General features: G+C 41.2%; 1 protein-coding gene across 14 annotated transcripts in view; it reads right to left on the bottom strand.

Annotated features, from left to right (window-relative positions):
* The window catches only part of ELMO1 (engulfment and cell motility 1), a 312095-nt gene that overhangs the window by 29239 nt on the left and 260203 nt on the right, over nucleotides 1-22653 (bottom strand). For all 14 annotated transcript variants that reach the window (XM_069007623.1, XM_069007621.1, XM_069007625.1 and 11 more), the window contains one exon: nucleotides 58-221. In XM_069007623.1, the coding sequence (XP_068863724.1) occupies nucleotides 58-221 (164 nt within the window). The remainder of the gene's footprint in view (nucleotides 1-57; nucleotides 222-22653) is intronic.

Consider the following 22653-nt stretch of genomic DNA (forward strand, 5'->3'; position numbering starts at 1 on the left):
CATTCGCCCTTGTTAATCCTTCCATGAAAAAAAGTGGGGAGAGAAGACAATACTTACAGAATTGGACGAGACTGGAAATCTTCCTGGTTCATTCTTTCAGACTGGCGTATTTTCAGTATTTCTGTGTAACTGAGATTCTGAAGTTTGCTCTTGAATTGATCCAGAGAGCTAGGCTTGGTAGTGAGTGCTCTCATTATCTGTTCTTTCACTACCTGCATTACCTGCAGGTGACAAGGAAAGAAAAAGAAGCTGTGTTAACACTTTCTGTGGTTTTGTTTCAAATTTATTCTGGGTCACACTAAGGTTTCTAGGTATAGAAGATGGTATATGTGGTCTCTGGCAACTTTTTAGCAACATAACCAGAAAATAAGGCAACTTGTGACACGGCATCAAAGCCTACATCAAAAGCTCATCTGCTCTGTGACAAAACTGGGGCTTTTTTGAGGGTGGTGGGGAGCTGCTAACTGGCCCACTGCTTCCTTTTATCCCTTACACCCAGAGGCAACGGGCACACCCTGGAACACAGGAGGCTCCCTCTAAACACCAAGAAACATTTTTTCACTGTGAGGGTGACCAAGCACTTGCACAGGTTGCCCAGGGAGGTGATGGATTCTCCATCCTTGGAGATACTCAGAAACTGTCTGGACATGGACCTAGGCAACTGGCTCTGTGTGGCCCTGCTTGAGGGAAGGCTGACCAGATGACTTCCAGGGGTTCCTTCCAACCTCAACCACTCTGAGATTCCGTGAGAGCTTTACACTGCAGGCACGTTATGGCCATACACAGTGAAGGAAAGAGAACTCTCTAACAGAGACCATTAGTCAAGGGAAAGAGATCACTTTGCCAAGGATATTACAGGATTGCTTTTTAATAAATTCCATAAACAATGCAAACCAAAAAACGAGAATGAAGGATGGCTAGGCAACAGCCATCTATTCTGCATAATAATTATTTTTTCAGGAGAAAACTGCTGAGACACAGTTAACTACGGAGAATTGCTTGGATCTAGTTCAGAGAAATACATATGAGAGATTACTCTCTCTCTCTCTCTCTCTCTCCATAATCCTAGACTCATTTTCTTGTTGATGGTGAAAGTCACACACTTAGAAATATTTATCTGATGTTGTGCTTAAATAGGCTGAAAGAACAATTTATCATACTTAGAAAGGTCCATCTCACCCAAATGCCAAAGCTAAAAACCAGTAGGAAATGGTAGCAGCCCCCAGTATCAAAATGGCAATGCCAGAAAGCAACAGTTACACAGAGGGCAAAGCTTTTTCTGTGCTGTTAATTTTCCTGTATTCTTTCATCTTAAATACATGTCTTAAAACAGAAACCCAGCCCCTCAGAGGTTCCCTAATAATTCCAAACCCTCCTCTTTTCATAGAAATATTTAATTGTTTCACATGGTTGCCTCAGTCTTCTAACTCATTGCCTGTACTGTTTTCTGTTTTTGCTTCCTGAGACGTTAACTTCTTTCTCAGATGTGATCTAAGCACTCATTTTAGCTGTGTTCAGCAGGTGAAACTAAGCAACTAAAGAACTGAAGAATAACTTAACTGTCTACCAGTGAGAATTAGCTACTTCCACATTGAAACATGAACTCCTGAATGGTATCTGACTGCTTAGAGGAATTAACACCTCCTTGCCTGCATTCACAGTGCACTCAACTGGTCCACACCAGTCCAATTATGAAATGTGCTGCCACACCACAGAAATGACAAACCACCACAAAACCCAAACACCCTGAATGCTGATGGATCATGCCCAACAAGGTAAGTGGCATAATCCTACTGATTTCCCTGGGTCTTGGTTTAACAACTAAAAGGGCTTAGGAAATGTAATGAAGGATATGTTCACAAAGGAAACATCCTCAAAGGAATAGCAGGAAAGAGTGAAACAGATAATTCCAGTGTCAAGTTGGATGTTTAAAAATTTGTTCTGACTTCCTCTTTCTGCCTTCTTGACAATGACTACCTCTCACTGCTAATTAATTTTAATCCCTATGTTATATATTTATATATTATTCATTAGGACTAATTACTATTAATTACCAGGAATGGAGAAGAGGGGGGAAACTGCAAACTCACCCACTGAAAATGTATTCAGCTATTGGTACCACCTAACACTGCTGCTTGGGCTCCCAGTGAACCAGGTGTTTACACATGACATTGAGCTGCTGGCATCACTTCTGTATTCTCAGGCCTGCTGAGAAGTTGTGCCAGACTACTTTGTGACGTGTAGTTTTACAGGCAGCCTGCAGCCATCATTCCTGCAGTATCATGCAGAAGCAGCATGCAAAACCAGGCAGCTCAGCTGAAACACGCAACTCTCACAGCTGCTCATGGGATCAAACTTCCTGCCTGTTAGAAAGCAACAAATTACTGCAATTTCGAACAGCCAAGCATAGTATAACTGCTAAACTAACCATGTAACAACTATCACTACCATATCACCTTGATTTTTCCACACTAAACCAGATTTGCAAGTAAATATTGCGTTGCAATTACTTATGCCTGCATGTAATTTTGGTTTCATGAGTTCATTCCAATATCTATACAGATCTGATTTTTTGTTGCTTACATATAGATTTAGTTTCCTAAATTCAGGCACTCACAATAGGGAAGCTGTCTCTTATGAGCACTTTCTCTCATAAAACAAATGGACAAACAAATTAATAAATACTGTACTTTAGGGAGTTGCATGCATGAAGATCTTTCCAGTCTGATCTCTAAACCATCCACATAGTGATGAGCAGTGCTCATTTTTGGCTAAAATCTGCAAAGGAGGTTCAAATTCAGTAGATTTGGAGCACTGTCACTTATGCTTATTTGCTACACCCTTGACTCCCTTCTCCGTAATTCATTTTTTGGGTTAACATGCAAACAATTCCTATTCTTTGCTGTTGTGGGGAAGGTCACTCACAGGGTATTATCAAAGAGCCCCTTGGTCTAGAGGCTGCCCTTGCCCCCGAGAGAGAAGGCAGGAAGCAAATGCCCCAGGGCCAGCACATAAGGGGATGATCACTGGCCTTGTAAATGTTTATAGCCAACACTATTTAACTAGCTGGCCCAAAGTGTCAAAGCTGCTGATTGCAGTAAGTCTCCTGAGCATTTGGGAATCACTGCCAAGGACTTCTAATCTGTTCAATTTTCAAAGCTCTGTTGCCAGCCTTTGATTACTGCTCTCTGAGAGACAGCAACAACCTTTCCTCCTCATGTATCTGACCTTACAATGAAATTAAAGATATTCTCCACTCAATGTGATTGTACATAAACACTGTAGACAGTTGTTTTAATTACATTATGCTTTGCTACTCTTACTGAGAAATGAGTGTTTCAGAGGACGCATTTGCCTTAAATCATGTGCTTTTCATCTAACGACCTCTTGTACTGGTAAGAGAATCCAAGTTCTACATTGCACCTAAGACAGGTAAATTCACTGAAGACATGAAGAGAAAGACAGTGGGAAAAAATCAACAATTTAAAAAAAATTAAACACATAGGACCTTATTCCCCAGATTTTGTATCCATGTAACATATTCCAATAGCAAGTATCCTGCCATTACGTGTTTTTCATTAAGTTGGTTTAGTCTAGCTTGTTGTGTGTTTTGCTTATTTGACCTCACCTTTGTCATATCATATTCTAACTACTTTGGCTTTCCAACATTACCCCCTCTCTTCTCTCTCTTGCCACGACAGCTTTTGCCTGTGCAAATACAGTCTCTTCTTTCTGGATGGAGGAGAGGTCTGAACTTGGGCTCTACAACTAGGGGTCAAAACAAAAAGAGTGAGAAATTGTTAATACCAAAAAGAGGGATTTATCAGGGCCAAACCCTACAGCAAACTTCTCACTGACCTTGTTTTTGCAGCTTGCTTGCAGCTACAGAAAGCACAAACCTCTCTACTCACCCTGTACTGAAGCAAAGTTTGCTCTTGATACTGACAAGAGAAGCCAGGCAACCCTCTCAGACACCTACCACTAGCCTGCAGGATTCTGGAAATATAAGTCTGAGCCTTCCACTCACCAGATCTGTTCCTTCTACAAACTCACAGCATCAATCTTTTCAGAAACCTCCCTCAGAACAGCCCGAAGGCCCGGATGTTCACAACAACCCATCTGGGGTGTTACCCAAGGGGCAGTGGCTTGGCACTGAAAAAGGGTAGGTTTAGATTAGGTATGAGGAAGAAATTCTTACTGTGAGAGTAACAGGTTGCCCAGAGAAGTTGTGGATGCCCCATCCCCAGAAGTGTTCAAGGCCAGGCTGGATGGGGCTTTGAGTAACCTGGTTTAGTAGCAAGTGTCCCTGTCCATAGTGGTAGGGCTAGAACTAGATGATCTTTAAGGTCTCAAGTCATGCTATCATTCTCTGATCTGTGAAGCACCAGACAGGAGATGAACCCTCCTCACAACGTCCCCACAATATCAATGTTGCACTTGGATAAGCACACCCTTTGATGTGCAATGACAGCAGCAAGAACACATCTGGATGCCATCGCAGAAGCCTCCAAGTTGTACCTCTTGTATCTTGGGGCACATGTTGCACTGACTGCTGCTTGGATGGGTGACTTGGGGGGTTGGGTGTGTCAGTGTGTTATGTTGGCTGACTGTTATTCATCTTGACAGTTCACCTTTCTTCTGAACAGACAAGACTTAGGTATAAACAACCCACATTACAATGATGTGCTTAGTTCAGTGCTTTCCTAATTTGGCTCAACATTATCAAGTACTGCAAGGTGTGATTCCCCTACCTCACTGCAGCATACGTTAAAAGAGCAGCCACTGAGCTGCCCTGCAACCAGAGACTCCTCTCTACAACCAGACTTGAAGAACCTGAGATGTGAGAAGTTTTAAGCCCTCATTCAGTAGCTTTTTCATGTGACCATTTAAAAATCATCCAGCCAACAAACAGAGAACTGGAGGAAAGACATCTCTTTGCAAACTGGTTTTTAAAAATTCATACCTAGCTTCCTTCCTATCTAAATGTTCCTGAAAAGAAGTACCTTGGTTTATATAGATTAAAGAATGCAGGAGGAAACATTTGTTGATTGAGATCCAGCTTTATCACTTCAGTGTCACAAAGAAATTTCCTTCAGTTAAATCCACAAGGCAGGCAAAAACAAGGTTGTAGAATGAAACAGCCAAGTAATTCTTAATGAACAGTGCTTACTGACAAAGGAGGCTGTAAAGAAAATTTAATTCTGAAAGGAAAGGAAATGACTTCCGTATACAAGCAACCTGTCAACTCCTTTAATGAAAACTTTACATGTTTAATGTGTGCACCAGGTAATTTGAGACTTTTTTTTAGACTGTTCCAAAGGATAAATTGTTATAACTAGACCAATGGTTATGTTTTCAGAGTACTCAGAAGAGTCATCCTGAGAGGCTTCAAGGTCCTTGGAAGATAATTTAATGGTGATTCCCCCAACCCCCCACCCCAATCTCCACATATTGCAGTCTGTGAATTCACTACACTAGTCTCTCAGTCACAGCCTGTACCAAACATTCACTCCACATTACTTTAGAATATTAATCTAAACATGCCCTCCTACACAAGCAAATTTAAACTCAGTGCTGGCACAATCTAACCATTGACAAGAGACTCCAAAATTCCAGACCATTACTTCTATTACAGTCTGTGTACTCTGGAATTACAAAAACCCCCCAGTTTTCAATCTTCTTAGCTATTCCAGAACACAAGGACAGTTACTGTAGCCAGCAATAAAGAGGCAACTCTAAGCCGTCTGGATGTACGTAGCCACAGGAATAATTAAGTTGATTCATTTTCAGGAAGCAGGATGAGAAAGCAGCTGTCAGAGGATTTAGCAGATATAAGCTCTGATACATTTTATCTCTTCATTTTTCTGCAGAATTTAAAACCCATTGCAAAAAAGTTTGTGTTGCTGCAGTTTTGGCTTGCTTTTCTTTCTTTCCTTCCTTCTTTCTTGTGATTATAATTTTTTAGTATGAACCAAGATATTTTTCAGTCTGCAGAAAAGAGGCTTGAAACAATGCAATGGTTTTGATCAAGCTGCGCAGTCTGTTTCCATGCAGGATCAGTATCAGTATCCAGTTCAGCAGTGACTATCATTTTGCAGAACAAACGAGCACACCTAGCAGATGTGACAATGGCGCTGAGAGATAGGAGATGTGACAGCAGTTCCACACAAGGTGTTTAAAAGGTCTATAGCAGGTGTCAGCAAACCTGGTGCTGTAGCAATACATCAATGCGAAATCTTGTTCAGAGCCTCAGGACCCAAAAAATTGCCTGCCCTCTAGTGAGGAAAAGAGGGAAGAGAACCTGAAGAGCCTGACCTTGCACTGGATTCCAAGATACAGAAGGTCAAGCTTAAGCAAAGAAAGAAAAAGCTGAAGATTAAGTGATCACAATTGTTTTTACATTTCAGAGAACTTGATTTTTCTGCTTTTTATTTTCCCGTGACTAATGAATCTCAGGTGTGGGAAAACAGACTGAAACCACACGATTCCTGGGAACTGATGGGTTGAGACTACTCTTAATCCAAGACTATGGAAGAAGAGATTGAGGATTCATTACATTCTTGTACGAAAGATAGAATAAGAGCACCAGGGTCATGAGCACGAGACTGGTGAGCACCATGAAAGAGAGTGTGAATGGAAGGTTGAGAAAAAACAAGGAAGGGGTCTGAGGAGTGCCTCCATCTGAAGAAGCTGATGTAAAAAAGTTCAGTTCCCTGCCAAGAGATTCCCAGCTTATTGTGCTATTGCATGGGAGCACCTTCTAAATCATGTTCAGAGGAAATGGACAACTTATTGCCGAACTCTTTAATATTACATCCCTGGGCTACTCCATCTCTACAGGGAGAGTCTGTGGCCACAGCGTGACTTGGCACTTTCCAAAAGCTCCCAGAATTCTGTTAGCTGTGCTGGTTATTTTTCCCTTGGATACACAGATCCTGATGGAGAACCACTGGATACCCATGGAGGTCTCCAGTTCTCTTTTAACATTACTATTTATTTTCTCAGTTAAACCCAGTAACAGTGGCAGAGGCTTTGGCTGGGAGCAAAAAGCATCTTGAACTTAACTGAGAAAAAGACAAAGAGCGGTCACAAAATTCCACTGAAGGGTAGTATGGCTAAAGGAATGGGCAAGAAGATGATTTTTACAAGGAATGGGAACAGACTGGATTACACAAAGGAAAAAGAAAGCAAGCTAGTAGGAAGGGTGTTATAAATATGGAAATGTGACCAGAGCAGGAACAAAGGTTGCAGGGGGGAGCATCAGCATGAGGAGGAAGGCATCTGGAGGATGGCTCACAAAAAAATAAATAAAAATGGGGACAAGTCTAAAGAAGAAAGAGGCTAGATGTTGTATTTCAACAGAAAAGAAAGGCTAAAGGAAGAGAAGAAATGAGATTTTATTAGAAGTTCAGTTAAAAGGAAACAGGAAAAGAAAGGGTAAAATATGGGGGAAATTATGTATTTCTAAAATTATGGCTCAGGAAGCAGCTGACTGAAAGGAAATCTTCCTTAAGGACTGGCCCGAGGAAGCTAAGGCTAAAATTAATAGTAACAGAAAGGGAACAGCAGTCCTTTACAAACTTGAAATGCGAGTGGGTTTAGAATCATCATCAAAATATATGCAAACACTCTCCATAATGTCTTCATTTTGATAAAACACAATGGGGAAGAAGCTCACTGTCTTCTTGCAGGACTAAAACCAGATGCCACCCACAAATGCAAGGGTTCCATTCAAAACAGTGCTTATCTAAACACACAGGTCAAATATCATTTGCTTGGGTAATATTGGGCTGAAACAGGAATAATTGATAGACAGGAAACCTCTCCTTTGCATTAAACATTTGCAGAAAACTATTTGCATCAGAAATAAGGAATAATATTCTTTTCTTCTTTGTGCTTTGTGCCTTGAGGTAGACAAAACAAGAAGTAAGTTCTGTGTGACAATGTTTCCACCCCAGTAAAATGATGTGTAAAGTTAATATGACAGTTTTTGTAAACTTTCTTGTTAGTTAATTGAAGTCTTAGGTCAGACAATATTACATTATTTCCCCCGATGTCTGACAACCTCCTTTGGCAAAATAAAACATGCACAAAATCATTTGTGGGTGGCATTTAATCCAGGGCTTTTCATAGACAAAATGTACTGATCTTCTCAAACAAAATGTTAAGTGAGGGGAGGGGGGAAATGAGGAGATATCTGTATCCTTAGTCATATACCCACGTAACAATTAACATGTCAAATAATACACTTGTAAATTTTAACAGAAAACAATATGAGAGTAACCCATGATTAGGAACACACATTTGGGTGCTGCTTCCCTTAATTACATTAAATGGCATATACTAAATGAAAATTAATGTAATACATTGGCAAACTCCTGGTTCTACAGGAGGAAAGCAAGGACAAGATTCTAATAGCTAGCTTTTTCCCCCTAGGAAAACAAAAATTAAAGAACTCAAGTTCTAGATATTAATGATGAATAAAAAAAGACTCTTTAAATGGGTAGAAAACCAGGAAAAGTGGCAGAGTAGACTTTTGTTTTAAAAAAAGCCGAACAGAAGGGTCTGGAGTCATTACACAGTACATCTGATAAATGGATAAAACCCTAAAAACCAACACTTTGCATTACAGCTTCCTATCTTCCTATCTCCTTTATCTGAGACAAAACCAGATAAAGGTGTGACCAGCTGCATTGCTGAAAAGATCTCCAGGCTCTTTCACCAGCTGAAACCACAGTGTTGAGGTCCATCCCGTCCGAGGTATGAATGGCCACATGGAACTGCACGTGGTACAAGCCTGCCACTGTCCCTGCTTGTGTTGTCCCTCTCCTTGTCTCCAGGGACCCTCTGGCCTAATTCCTAAATGGAAGGGGAGCCAGTGCAGCAGGTTCATGTCCCTTTAATACCAATGGAGTTCCTTAGTCATCTAAGTGACCAACAAATACACCAGCTAGCACAAAGCACCAGGCAATATGGGTACAGCTTCTCTACCTTTCAACTTCATACCTCTCCTCCTTGCTAACCTTCTCCCAGGCCAGACAGACCTGGAAAATCCATCTAGTGTGTCCACATATTCCGAATTGTTTTCAGTAGCAAATTCAGCAAAATTTCCCCATGTACATTTTTCACAGAGAAGGAGATTTGCCTGTGAAAAATGTTCAACAATTAAACACTTTATATGGAAAAGCTCTGCAATTTTGCCAGGCTGTGCTAATACTTATGTATTGCTTATGTAATACTTGCTGTTCCTTCAGCAAGCCCAAAAGCTGGCTCACCACTCAAACAGTAAAATTTCTTATTTAGTTAGAAGTACCCCCTCACATTTATTCTGTTATTCACATGAACAAAGAAAAAGAAAATTATAAATAGAAGCTGGAAGCTTCAGCTATTGCTTTCTGGACATGACCTAAGTGACTTTCACCATTTAATTGCTACCTTTTTATTTTCTTAATTGTTTGTTTATTTGTTTATATTTTGGGCATTTTATTAGAAAAGTGAAAATTCCAAAGTTTCTACCTAACAAAAACATGAAAGACTGAAAATGTGGTTTTGGATTCAGTTCTTTGAATTAGAGAGCTAAATCACATATTTAGGCTTTTCTGATAAATGCATAAACCCAGTGTTTGGCTCATGTTAGACTATTTAATTCAGTCCCGTTTATTTGCATGCCCTTAATAGTTAAGGTAAATGGTTAAGCTGAGCATCTAGAAATTATGAAAAAGTCATTTGTTCAGATGTGCCATGCCTCTGAATGAACCTACATGTTATTTTCCATCCTCATTTATAGCAAAAGTAAGCTGTAATAATTTTTAGGCAAAGTCTTGTTTTCATATTCATGTCCCTGAAGAAAAGTGAGCTTAAAAACATGCCTACAGAACACCAATTTTTTAGCACATATCATATTAATAACTGTTTCAAGTGATAATTGCATTGTTATCAGAGATTCCAGTCTGTGCCACAATAATAAAAATAGCTGCATGAAATAGCTGAATGATTCACAAAAATATACAAAGCAATGAAGAGGTTAAACCCATTGCAACTTGTGAGATGCCAGCTATAAATACTATTCTGTAAATCTGCTGCTCACAAATTACTGACTTGACAGATCATAATAAGTGCTGTCAGGACTATTACAAACCAAGATCTGCTTGGAACTGCCACACATACACAAAATGTGTATGTCCAAGAGAAAGGAAAAAAAATGTTTTCATTGCCATTTTAAAATGTTCTAGAATGACTGAGTAATATCTTTGGAAAATTCTGAATTTTTGCTGTCTAGTCCAATGAGATTTTTGCCTCAGGTATTTATATCATTACTGTGCTGGTCATATACATAAGAACAATGCACATTATTTTCCCTCCTGAGTTGTGGCACATAACCAAGAATATAAGGAATTCAACCAGGCTATTCTTAGAAGAAGAAAAGGCACAGATGACTTGTTTTGCTATACCTCATTTGAAGAACTGCAGTGAAATGGTTTATGGCTTCAGAAATCTGTATTTTTCATTGCTGCAAAGGAACAATCTTTTCTCCCCGCAGATCAAAGGGAAGCTTTTTTGGGATCTCCATGCAGTACTGGAAAATAAACTACTCCCCAGGACAGTGAGCAGTGATTTATATGACACCTAATACTAACACCAACAATTCAAAAGCATTCAGTCACCTCACTGTGATTACAAAGCCGATCTGCTAGCCAGGGAAGTTGGGAATGCAAGAAACTACTTAAGTTACCCAATGCTCTGGGAACAGGATAGACTTCCACAAGCACAGGGAAGGCCATCCACAGTTATATGAAATCTTAACTAAAGACATATTAGTAACCATCAGGACTGGTCCCATTGCTCCATCCCCTTCACTACATGCATAGGAGGCATCTGAAAAAAAATCACACTTTTTTTTCCCCTCCAGCAAATACTATGTCAATACCATATTCTCAGTTTATTTTTTTCCTCCTTTTTGTTTCACTCATATTAAATCAGAACCAAAGGAATTTTTCTCACAAAAGGATTAAAACAAGATTGGCTTCAAGTTTACTTCCTACTATCGATTTGAAACTATCAATGGCATACACAGAAACACACATCTCCAGAAACACATCGATCCTGCCTAGGAGGCTAAATAATGTCTTAAAATAGTGCTATTTCTAGTAACCAGCTAGTGAGTTATGGGTGGATAAAGGCTTACAATCTTCCAGTAATGAAAGATCCTTTCTCTGATAACTTGAATGCTATCACTGCACTTTTTTCCACAGTCACAAATCACTGCACTTCTTTCCATATTGCCATTAATCCACATTTCTAATCAGCCAGCAGACTCTTTCTTTTCTACAACTCTATAATTATTTACTTTAAGTTTTTAGGCAGGAGATAAATTCAGAATTAAACTCAAGATATTTGTTTTCCTTTGAAAGGTTAGATTCGGATTCTGTGCACTCCAGACTGCAGCAGTCACAAAAAAAAAAAGACACCACACTCATTCTGCAATTTCCCTAATGCCTCATATGTGACTACACAAAGGATTTGTTTGGTAAATTTGCTCAGGTCCAGAAAGAAGCCAAATGGGAGATGTCATGGTCCAGGGAACAGACATGGTGTGTCCGGACCCTTGTTTCACATGGTGGTAACAGGGAGTCTAAAAGTGAGGTTACAGATACAAGGAGGTTAACCCCCCTTTGGATTCTTTGGCTCTATTTGTAATTAGAGTGCAGAATGGCATGTGAGGCAATGACAACAGAAGTTTCTGTAAAACTTTTCTACTATTTTATCCAGTGGAAGTCAGGCAGAAAGGGGGAGGAAATTCCTGTAAGGGAAAGATTGGTGGGAATGATGCGACCTGTGTTTCCGTGTATGAAGTGTTCACAGAGACAACGTGTTAGAGTCAAGGGGAAACCACTGGGTAGAGGCAAGGCACACCAGGTGGGAGAGGGGTGGTATTATCAGGGCTGTAAAGTCTGAGGAAGGAAATATTCAGGGAGGGAAAGGTGATGAAAGCCTAACTTGGAAATGACTTTGTGAAACGCATCTGGAATTAAATTCTGCCTGATTTTTAGGATAAAGGATGTAAGCACGGATGAAGCTGGCATCAACACAAAGTGGGTATTTTCCTGTAAAACAAGATACACCCAATATTTAAACACCTGATTCTTTTGGAAACTCCCACACCCTCTGTCACATCAAAAACACATCAAGTCCAAAGACTGTTAAGAGCAGTCAGCCATCTCTGGCATTTTCTCTAAACAAGCTACCCTTATCAGTGGCTTTCCACTGGAAAATTGGGATTGGCCTGTATTTTCTGAGCAATCCCAAGTCTGCCCAGCAGAAGGCAAATGACTGCACTGTCACTGCCCCATACAGCCACACAGCCAGTTCAGCAAGAGCAATATTCCTATACAAAACTACTTCTTGTTTTTATCTTCTTCTATTGCCTGCTACAGGCTAGGATTTCCCTGACCTTCCTGGCTTTTTTTTTTTTTTTTTTTTTTCCCCCCCTCTCTTTTGAGTTCAGATGCACTCCCAGGAGCATACTAAGTGAACCCAAATATCACCGCATAAGGCACATGCGGAAACATGCAACCTTCTATTAGAGAGACGGGCTGAGGGAAGCCTCATAAGGATGCTATTATAGTGGGAGAGAGGAAAATAGCAGCTCCCCCCAGCAGCTGTGAAGCGGGCGGAGTGCCCAGGGGCCCCGTGGCAAGGGGCAGCGAGCGCAGGACGGCTGGTTTCCATGGAGGAGTGAGCCAGGGAGGCAGGAGAGACAGCTCGCGGGAGGCACTGCTGCTGGCCGCTGGCATGAGGAGGAGAAATACCTCCTGTTATTTCACCTACCATCAACACCCACATCTTCAGGGGGCTCGGTTCAAATCTACTTACAGCTTCTGCTTCCTCGGTCTCGTCTCCTCTGGGGGAGGACCATGACTCACAATACATCGTGCTGTGCCTGGTTTGGTGGGTTGCAGTGATTTAAAGGAGCACAAACTGATAGGCCTGAGCTTTAAATAAATAAATAAAAAATCTAGCAAAGCAGCACAAGCCCAAAGCTGATTGACTGGTGGTTTTTGGCACCCTCTGTTCTGCACGAAGGCCCTGCAAAGGTCTTTTGCACATCTTTAATCACTGCCAAACTAAACATCATCTTAGCAGAGCTGGTGTCGCAACTCACAGGCCATTTCCTACCAAGCAACAAAAGTGATGGCTGCTGGAGAGACAGCCTATTGACAGCAGGGTTCTGCCCATTACCAGTATTTTTCATAGAAGCAAAAATAAGAATCTTCTGTGCTGATCCAGTACTGATGAGCATCACTGTATCCGAGTCTTGCATCAACATTTAGCTGGGGCATACATTTTCTACACATTGGAATATTACTGAATTAAAGTAATACAAAATCTGACTCCCCACAATGTTCCCTTGCACCATATAAACCGTTTGCTCTCGTGAAAACAGCATGCACCTGCCTTGTGTCAGGTTTTCTCTGCTGTAGAATGGGTAGAAAAGTATTTATTGCATTCATGGTAAGACTACAAGATCCTTCCAATACCTATAATGCACATGAGTTCATTAGACAGAAGAACTTATGTACGTGCAAAGTCCTTTTACAGCTTTGTTCCCATTTTTGTCAGAAGGGAACGGGGGAAAATGCTTCCTCCTAGAGCTTCTTGGGAAGGTAGTACACCATTCCAGTAGAAATCTCAGCTAAGTAGCATCCTCTTTAAGACAAAAGAGCTCTGAAGGGAAAGCACAAAAGTTTTAAGAACAGCAAATGTCTTGTTACCATGTACATAAATCCACGTCCTCAAAATCACTATTTGACACAGCCACCTCCACAACCAGCAGGATAGGATCCAAGATAGGCAAATATTTCTTAATAAAAACAAAATTCTAGTTTTCTTATAGAGTGTTCCCAGAAAACATTGCTCTTAATATAAATTCAGGCCTGTACTGCAACAAGGATGATTGGAAGGGGATCCTTGAGCTGCTGAGTACAATACCAAAGTCCTTCCCACCCCAGTGACAGCCACCTGCCCTCCCTGAAGCCGTCATCTTCATGCATCTGCAGAACATTGCTCATAAAACTCACCAATTCTGAGTCTCTGATACCCACATAAAGAACACAAGTGGCAACTAAATGTCTCCCCCAACTATCTGCTGGCATTACTGACAGGTAACACAGCACATTTGGATGCGAGCACTACCTAATAGTTAAAAATGCTAAAAATGCCATCAGTGAGTGGAGCTACATCCTCAATTAACCAAGATACAGCACTTTCTGTTGAGGAAGGTACTGAAGGGAAAACAAGTCAGCAAATTCCCTGATAGCACACTTCCCCCAGAGCTCCTGGGCACTTGGATGTTGGAGGGATCCTGGTCCTGGGTGCCCTGCACCTGAGGCAGAGTTGGTGGCCAGGGGAGGCCAAGGCTGTAGAGGAACCAGCTTGCCCAAATCAGGGCAGCCTTTTTCAACAGGCACGATAGGCTCCAATGGCTGCAAAGGAGAAAGATTTAAGAGGGCTTGAGTGATGATAAGGGAAGTACTGCTGCTCTAACAGATTTTGCTCAGGCAGCAGTGCAAGCCTAACTTCATCAGAAGAGCAGTGTAGGTCCCTGTGGATGTGGAGAGTCTTCACCTGGGCACAAGTTCTCAACAAAAAAATCCTTGGTTTACACTGGTTTCCAGTGCTTTCCACTGCCATGGGTTGCCTATTGAAATGAGACAACAGGAAGAGAAATCAGGGGGCCAAACTTACCCGTGGAGTTACTTTAATCAAGCTAGTGAGACCAGAAAACCATTGAGATTCCTTAAGATTTATGTTCTTTCTGCTCGCTCCATGAAGTGATATAAAACTTGAGGAGAGAGAAACAAACCAAAGGACTGAAAAGAAATACTTATGTCCGATAGAAACATCTGAGAAGTCCCACTAACACTGGACTTAAGAACCTGGTGAATGCTCTGTTCAAAAGTCAACATATTTGAAGAGACAGCAGGCAGTGGCCAAAACCCCATCAATCAGCAGTCTATTGTATACAATCCTTTCTATGTGTATGTGTAGCTCTAGCACACAACAGGCTTCAATCTAGATTGCTATTGCAATACTTCAGTTCCTTTGGATAGTTTTTTTCATTATCTCAAATTCTTGTTCAGAAATACAGTCCAGTAAATCTATTCTGAAGGGCTTTTGTTATCATGGGTTAGCTTTTAGGGCACTTTATCTAAAGAAGTTGGATACTTCACTGAAAAAAATCCAGATATAAAATTATAATCAACCTCCTCCTCAAAGTACTTTAAAAGAAGCCTTATTTATTCTTGGATTTTTGGAAGACTGCAGCCTACATATTATTTGTCATTTTAATCTTTTTGGCCGATTTGATAATTTTAATCTTTCTTTTTTTCCTGCTTGTGCCTCCAGAACAACTTCTTAAAATAAGGGAAGCCACAAACCAGGAATCATCAGCAAAAGAAGGCATCAGGAATATTTCCTCATTTTCAGACTAGAGCATCTTAGAGAATCAGTAACAAATTAGTGAAAGAATATCAGATATAGGATGGCCTGGAAAAAAATTAATAATCCAAAGAATCAGCTTCTAATGGGTTTTTATATGCCATTCAGCAGAGAGCTGACAGTGACAACACTTCCATGCATATCCAATTTGCTATTAATTACAGCAAGTAGTGAAAAGAGGTGAAAGTGAGCACAAAAATCTGTGTATGGATAAGAGATTTCCTACGGTACGACATCTCCAGAGTGATGGGTGATACCAAACATATCCACAATATACAAACCTGTGAAGTTAAAATGCCCTCAACTCCCAAAAGATTTTGGGCAACAGGAAGCATTTAGGTGTCTATTCAGACTAGATGAGTATAGGATGACCACCCAAGGACAATCTGGCAGGAAAATGGATGTGACTCCTGGGACAGGGGGCAGAGACCACTAAATGTGCAAACTTCTCACCCCACCAAGAAGCTCCTGCTTTCAGCTTCCCTCTGTGTTTAGGCATCACTTGCTTTCCCAAACTGGGGCTTGGCTGTTGAGGAGGGAGCACAAATTACAGCCAAATACAGCTAAGAAAAAGAAGGAAAAAACCCCCCTGTCTCAACAGACAGCTTAAAAACCAACTCCCCAAGCCCAGCAACCAGAGCAGGCTGCACATGGAAGCAGCACCAGCAGCTGAAACTCTGGCAAAGAGACTTGTGTAGGAGTTGTGCTCGCGCTTGCTGAAGGGCTGTGGGCAGGTGGGAGGAACCTCACTTTGCTTGGGGAAAGGAAGGCGACGAGAAAGAACAGGAGCCCTATTGTGATGTGCCTATGCTGGGGAACATAAAGGATGTAAATTAACATACTTTTCCCTCTACATCCTTCGTGACTGATTTCAGAAGTGGATAGTATTACTGGGGCAGGCTCATCTCAGGCTCTGAGGATGTTACTGAGGAACAACAATATCAGGGCGTGGTGTCTCTTCAGGAAGCCAATCTGCAAGGGTCAGGGTGCCACAGCTGTAGCATCCCCACCATGCCTTGCCAGCCCCTGGATCTTCTACATCCGAATGGGGCAGGCAGCAGCAGAGTCACCAGGAGCCCTCCATACATTTCTTCCCAGCACTGTGACTGTCAGCATACCTAAGGGGGCACCTGACAACCACAGCCCCTTAGTGGGAGATAAAACACAGGATCAACCCCTCTTGCCTCAGCTCTCAGCCTGACCAATTGAACTGCCACTGCTCACGGCTTCTCTTGCAGTCCCAATTCCCTCCTCCCACTCTAAGGATTTGAGGTATTATAGTAAGCACCTCCAGCACCTCTGACAACCTTGCTCTTCCCAGACTACTGTTGTTACTGCAACTGCCTAATAAATTCCCCCAACACATTCCCCTACCTGGGAAAAGAGGGAGAAGGATTCTCCACTATTCACAAGGATGCTAAAGGCTTGCAGGGTGAAAGGGATGGATGTCAGCTGGAGCAAAAAGATCAGTGGATGTTCCCCACTGCAATGGAGGCTCTGGCTCAAAGGAATGGAAAAAGCACCCGTGCACTCACAGACAGCAAGTACTTCTTGCAGAGCAGCAGATTTTTGGGGCACAGAGGGTCAACCTCTGCCACTGGGCCAAGGCAGAGCCTTTTAATTACAGGCTCCCACAAGCAGCCCTCCCTTACTAAGGCCAAACTAACAGGAGCTGTTATCTAAAGCTAGGTGTGTTTGTTGAGCCCTTTTACTCGCCTTGCTCTCCTCTGGCACTATGCTTTTCAGGGATTGCTTATCTTCGAGCAAGAGCCACACTTGAAACATGGCACACACACATAATGGTGCTCCTATAATTCTCCTTCGTGGTGTTCTTTTCTCCTTTAATATCAGAAGAGGTAAGCTGTGAATCTGAAGGATTGTAGCACAAATTGGTGTGAGAAAGATGTGCCATTTTTTCCCTTCTAAACCATCAGGAATCACATTTTCAAATGCAAACCCCAGTGTTTGGTGCTGACATCAGTTGTACAGAACAAATGTGGCTTCAGCACTAAGGCCTCTGATGCACATGCTCCCGTGCCCTGTCTGAACAGGAGGTTTTCCTTGGTATACAGAGAAAATTTAATTCCCAAGGACTGTACAATGTCTTATCTTACCAAATGAGCTCAGCAGAGCGTGCTGCAGAATTTTCCTCTTAATTTTATATTTAAGCTCCACTGGACAGAAAATAGAATGCTAGACAGGACAGACAGCTCTCCATTTCAAAGAGTTGATAAACCTGCATATCAAAAGGCATCACCTTCAGACTTACTAAGTTCACTCATTAAAAGGAGCAGATGTTAAAGTTTCCATTTTCCATCTAATCAGAAGTGAGAAAAGGAGGAAGCTTTTCCACTCCTGAGATGCTCAGAAACTTGGCCAACTGGGACAACTTCTTTAAACTTTGGAGGACAATGCAAATGTGTCTAAGTACAGTTGAGAGGAAAATCTGTTCTGAGGAAGCACATTTCTCCCTGTATTTGCAGCTGTGCCACACAGAAGCCAAGATGGCACCTATGTGAAAGGCACAAGAAGAACTAGCTTTGATGGTATCACTTGTCCCTTCTCAATGGATCTCTGTGACTTTATCTATCCATTGCAATTCCATGGGCACTGCAGCAAGCAACACCTTTTTTATTCTACAAGGACAGCTGATTAAGCAATATTCCCAGTATCTTTACTGAAACAATAAACAATAGCATTTTATTTCCTTTCCATTAGAAAGGAGTAAACCCACAAACAAATAAAATTGGACATCAAGCCATCTCAAGAGAGGCAAAGACTCAGTCTCAGGCTTGTAACAGGTTTCCCAGACAAAAGACGATCAGAGCTTTAAGGTTCCCTCTTATCTCATAGCTCCACAGGCCTAGAAACAAGGAGGTCAAGGACATTGCAAGAGTGACATTCCTACCTTTAAGGGCTGATAGTGCTTACCTCAAGTCATGCAGAGTTAAAAGGTGTTAAAATGACAGCATTTTCACCAATGGGAATGTTAAATCATTCTTGTAGCTGTTTTACATCAGTTAGAATTAATCTTTCTTTCCCTATGAGCCCTGGATTTTTGGACTAAAGGTTAATCAGGAAGACTGCCTTTTAGTTGCAGGAATGTATTTTTTTACTTCCTAATTCACTGCAGAAATACGATTTTTATAATACTGCTGACCTTCACAGAGTGGTATGAAGATTTTATAATCACTCCCATGAGTGGCCTGCATAATTAAACTGTGCCTTCATCTCTCCTGGACAGTGTGGCCATTGCAAGCTCATACAGACCACTTATTTGCTGTACAGCCACTTTTATACCCACAAACGACAAAGAGTAGGAGGTAGAATTACACAGAATATGTGAGAGAAGAAGACATGAAAGGATTAAGGGCAAAGTGAGTTCAGCTACCTTAGGTACTGATGGCAAACAGGTGAAACACTGGTATGTCTTTGCTGGTTACCCAGTTCCCAACTTGCTCATGCCCAGACACCATGCACTATTCTTAATCTATTCTTCTTTGCCTCTTGGTGCCTTCTGCTCCCGTTTATGCATGGCAGCACCAGCAATGAAATAATTTCCCATTCATTCATGGGTCCCAGCCTAACCTCTTTCAGCACCATTTAGTTCTGCAGGAAAGCAGTCCTTATGTCAGTCCCAAGAGTCATTCACTCCTTTCGACCTTCTCCCTTGTAATTACCAGGGCTCCATAATAAACTTATCCATGGTCACACATCATTATTTGCAAGCATCATTTACCCTGCCTAGGTCCATCAATATTAAATTGACATCCCTAGGAAAGCTGGTGGCATTACTTCGGGCACAGAAGGATGTTTGAGAAATATGGCTGCTCCCAGGAAACTCAGAAAAAATCTCCAACAAGACAGTGCCACCAAGCCAACCCTGATCATTGCAGCAGACAAATTACCTCCTGATTTATTCTGTCCCAACAAATGTCTGCAAGGGCTGCCAGGAAGCAGAAACATTTGTTTAATCAGAGCCTCTGGAAAATTAAACACTTTTGATGCCTGTGATAGGTATCACCTTCCTCCCCCTCTCTTGCTCTGTTCCCCAACCACGGTGCTGGAGATGCTCTCCTCCTCTGCAGCACAGTGAAGAACGGAATACAGATGAACAATTCAGAGCCGATAAATCCATCTTGTTTTACTTATTTTTGCTTCCTCCTCAGCCTTCCTCCCACTGCTGTCCCCTGCCACACAAATACACATACACATAAGTACTGTCTTAGCTAGGTCAGCATGATTTTTTTTCTCCTTTTGTCCCATAGCAAATTAACGTCATCAATATCAAGACTCCCACCATGCCTTCTGCACTCTGTCTGCTGCTACATCATACCGGCCTCTTGTGAACTGAACTCCCGCTGCAAAGGATGCAAAGGACAGTTATGAATTCTAAAGCATACTCTTGCCCCTTTCTAAACAGCTTTTTCTTTCTAAAACATGATGTTCAGATAGGATTAATCAAGGAAGACCTACTCAGGGAAGAGCTAATTAAAAGGTTTTCCCCCACACTCTTTGGCAAGAGACCTGGGGAGTGACAATTGGCTGATTTGGCTGCAGAATACTCCCTGCATGGTGCTGGTACACAAAACTATCACAGTGAGACTGGTTATGAATTCTGCTTGACATCTAGCTGAGTACTAAGTAATTACTAGCTGTTAAAAGATAAATAGTCTTTTGCTCTTCCTTGGGTGTTAAGAAAGTATTAGTAAAAAAAAGTATCCCTTTAAATCCTCCCAGAAAGAACCTGGGTCTGGGTAGAGAGGTTCACAGTACACACACAGATCAGAACGGAAAGGTTTTTGCTGCTTTTTCCTCTTTGAAGTGAGGAAGATGAGATTGATCAGGATTCACAACTTGCTACAGAGCTGCTCACAGCTGCTGATGGGAATAGAGAAGCTTTTTTCTGTCAATACAGAACCCATCCTGTGGGTTTTTACAATGTTCATCTGCCGTTTTGCTGTGCCTCTGTCTTTGCTTTTTAAAAAAAGGGCGCTCTTAAATTGGTATTATCTTCCACACAACTATAATTTAAATGAAAATGAGGTCGTTTTCAGACATGTCCAGAGCACTCTAATTCAAAAAGGATTTTACAGCCATTTTTACTGGGAGAAAGCTGTTAAGTGTTCCTCAGAAAGGAAAGGAACGCATGGATCTGTTCTTTCTGTGCAACCTCAAATGTGTCAGAGCAGTGAAATAAATGATGCTATTTCAGGCATATCATGTTGTGTTATTTTTGGTAGTTCCCAGCAGTTTGGTAAAATGGGAAACGCAAACCACTACTGTGTAAGGTTCTGTTATGCTTTCTTTAACCAGTAGCACACATGGATTTTTGCCCAGTGATGACAGTATTTAACATCTCAGGTGCTTGGTAGCCATGCTGATTTCATTGTGGTCACCAGAAATACCTGCAGTAGCAAAATACTTCCATTCAAAGACAGCCCATTCTGGAAATTGTGAATGTGACTTTTTAAATATGACAGAGAGCATAGAAGTCTGCGTATTTATAATTGTAAAAGTCATATTGACAAACATATCAGCGGGCACCGGTAGGGGCACTTAAATCTGCTTGGTTCCCTTGCTTTCATGTTCTGGAATCTCTCCTGAGTGGATGGGACTTGCTCCCGATCCAGAAGTTCCAAAACCTGATAGTTCCAAAACTAGCAATGATACATGCTATAAACCAAACAGCATTGTGCAGTATTCCTAGCCATAAGCACAGAAGCAGGAGTAAAGGGAAATCATATTAGTAAGAAGTACCCCCAGCACAGACAGACATTCACTGGGTAATATAGTGCAATCTTAATGGAAATTTTAGAGCAGGACTACCCCATTTGTTAATGTTTTCTGCTGCAACTGCTATAATACATCTGGCAAAACTGCTTTTTGGGGTAAATAAGCTTAGCTCCATTGAGTAAAGATAATGGCATTAATTTATTCCAACGAAGTTTTGTCCAGCTTATACTAGGATGAGCTAGAAGTTACATGTGATCCACTTTGTAGAGGTTTTGTTACATTATGAGCAACCATGCTGAGGGATGATTTTACAGAATAGGCCTCAAAACTATGTTTTATCTTTATGCTTTTAACAGGAATGCTGTATCAAATGCAGCTTGTCACGAGAGTTCTTTTTTTCTCTGTACTTGTCTGAACTGAGATTGTTCCTGACAGATGAGTAAGGTGAGCATCTCCTTTTGAAGCTACTATTACTGTCCAGGTATGGCCAATATTGCAGACTGCTGTTGCCAAATAGCCATCTCTGCTACAGGAGAGGGTCCAAATTTTGCTCTCTAGCTTGAGAAAAAACAGAGCACAGTGCCTAATAAACCTTTTAACTTCATTTTCTTTTATGTATTGTAGCAGCTACAATAACCTCATTTCACTTTTCTTCAGTCTTGGTAATTTGACATGGAAGGTTCAGAGCCTTTCAGTTCAGACAGAACCATTAGACCATCTAGTCTGAACCATCTCAGACTACCATCTGGCTCAGAGAGGAAGACACTGAGAGGTATCAGGGAGACTATTTTATCAGTGTTTATATCTCCCTTAATTTGATTTCAGAAATAACACTTAACAACCTATAATGGGCCTTCAGCATCTGTATTCACAGACACAAATTGGCAAAAATACTTGAAAACTGGGGAAATTACAACAGACTAGAACAAACCTCACATTCTTGCTAACAGACTGGGGAAGATATTTTATGCTCTTAAAATTTCCCTTTTTCTCTGTCTAAGATCCATCTCTCAGCCATATATATCTACAAATGAACACATATTCTTCCACTAGACAACATCAAGACAACAGCTATTGTATCTTACAGCTGGCTCCATGTCCTAAGTTGTTCATGAGAATTTCTGAAGAGTTCCCTCCTTCAGTTAGAACTGTCTGCAAGAACAGAGTTAACTTTCTATGAGAAATGTAGCATCATTTTGTGGTTATATTTTTGCAATAGGCCTTATTTATAATATGACTTTCCTTCCCCAAATACAATACTAACCTGAAACCAACTTAAAAGTGATTATTGTGCAGAGGTTTTTGTTTAAAAAGACATTGAATGACAGGTTGTACTGTTGATTACTCAAGGTCATTAATTTTTATTGTGAATGTAGGAAATACGTCCAGATATTTACCTACAGTATAAATTATAGAAAT

Source organism: Aphelocoma coerulescens, chromosome 2 (assembly GCF_041296385.1).
Source record: "Aphelocoma coerulescens isolate FSJ_1873_10779 chromosome 2, UR_Acoe_1.0, whole genome shotgun sequence".
NCBI lineage: Eukaryota > Metazoa > Chordata > Aves > Passeriformes > Corvidae > Aphelocoma > Aphelocoma coerulescens.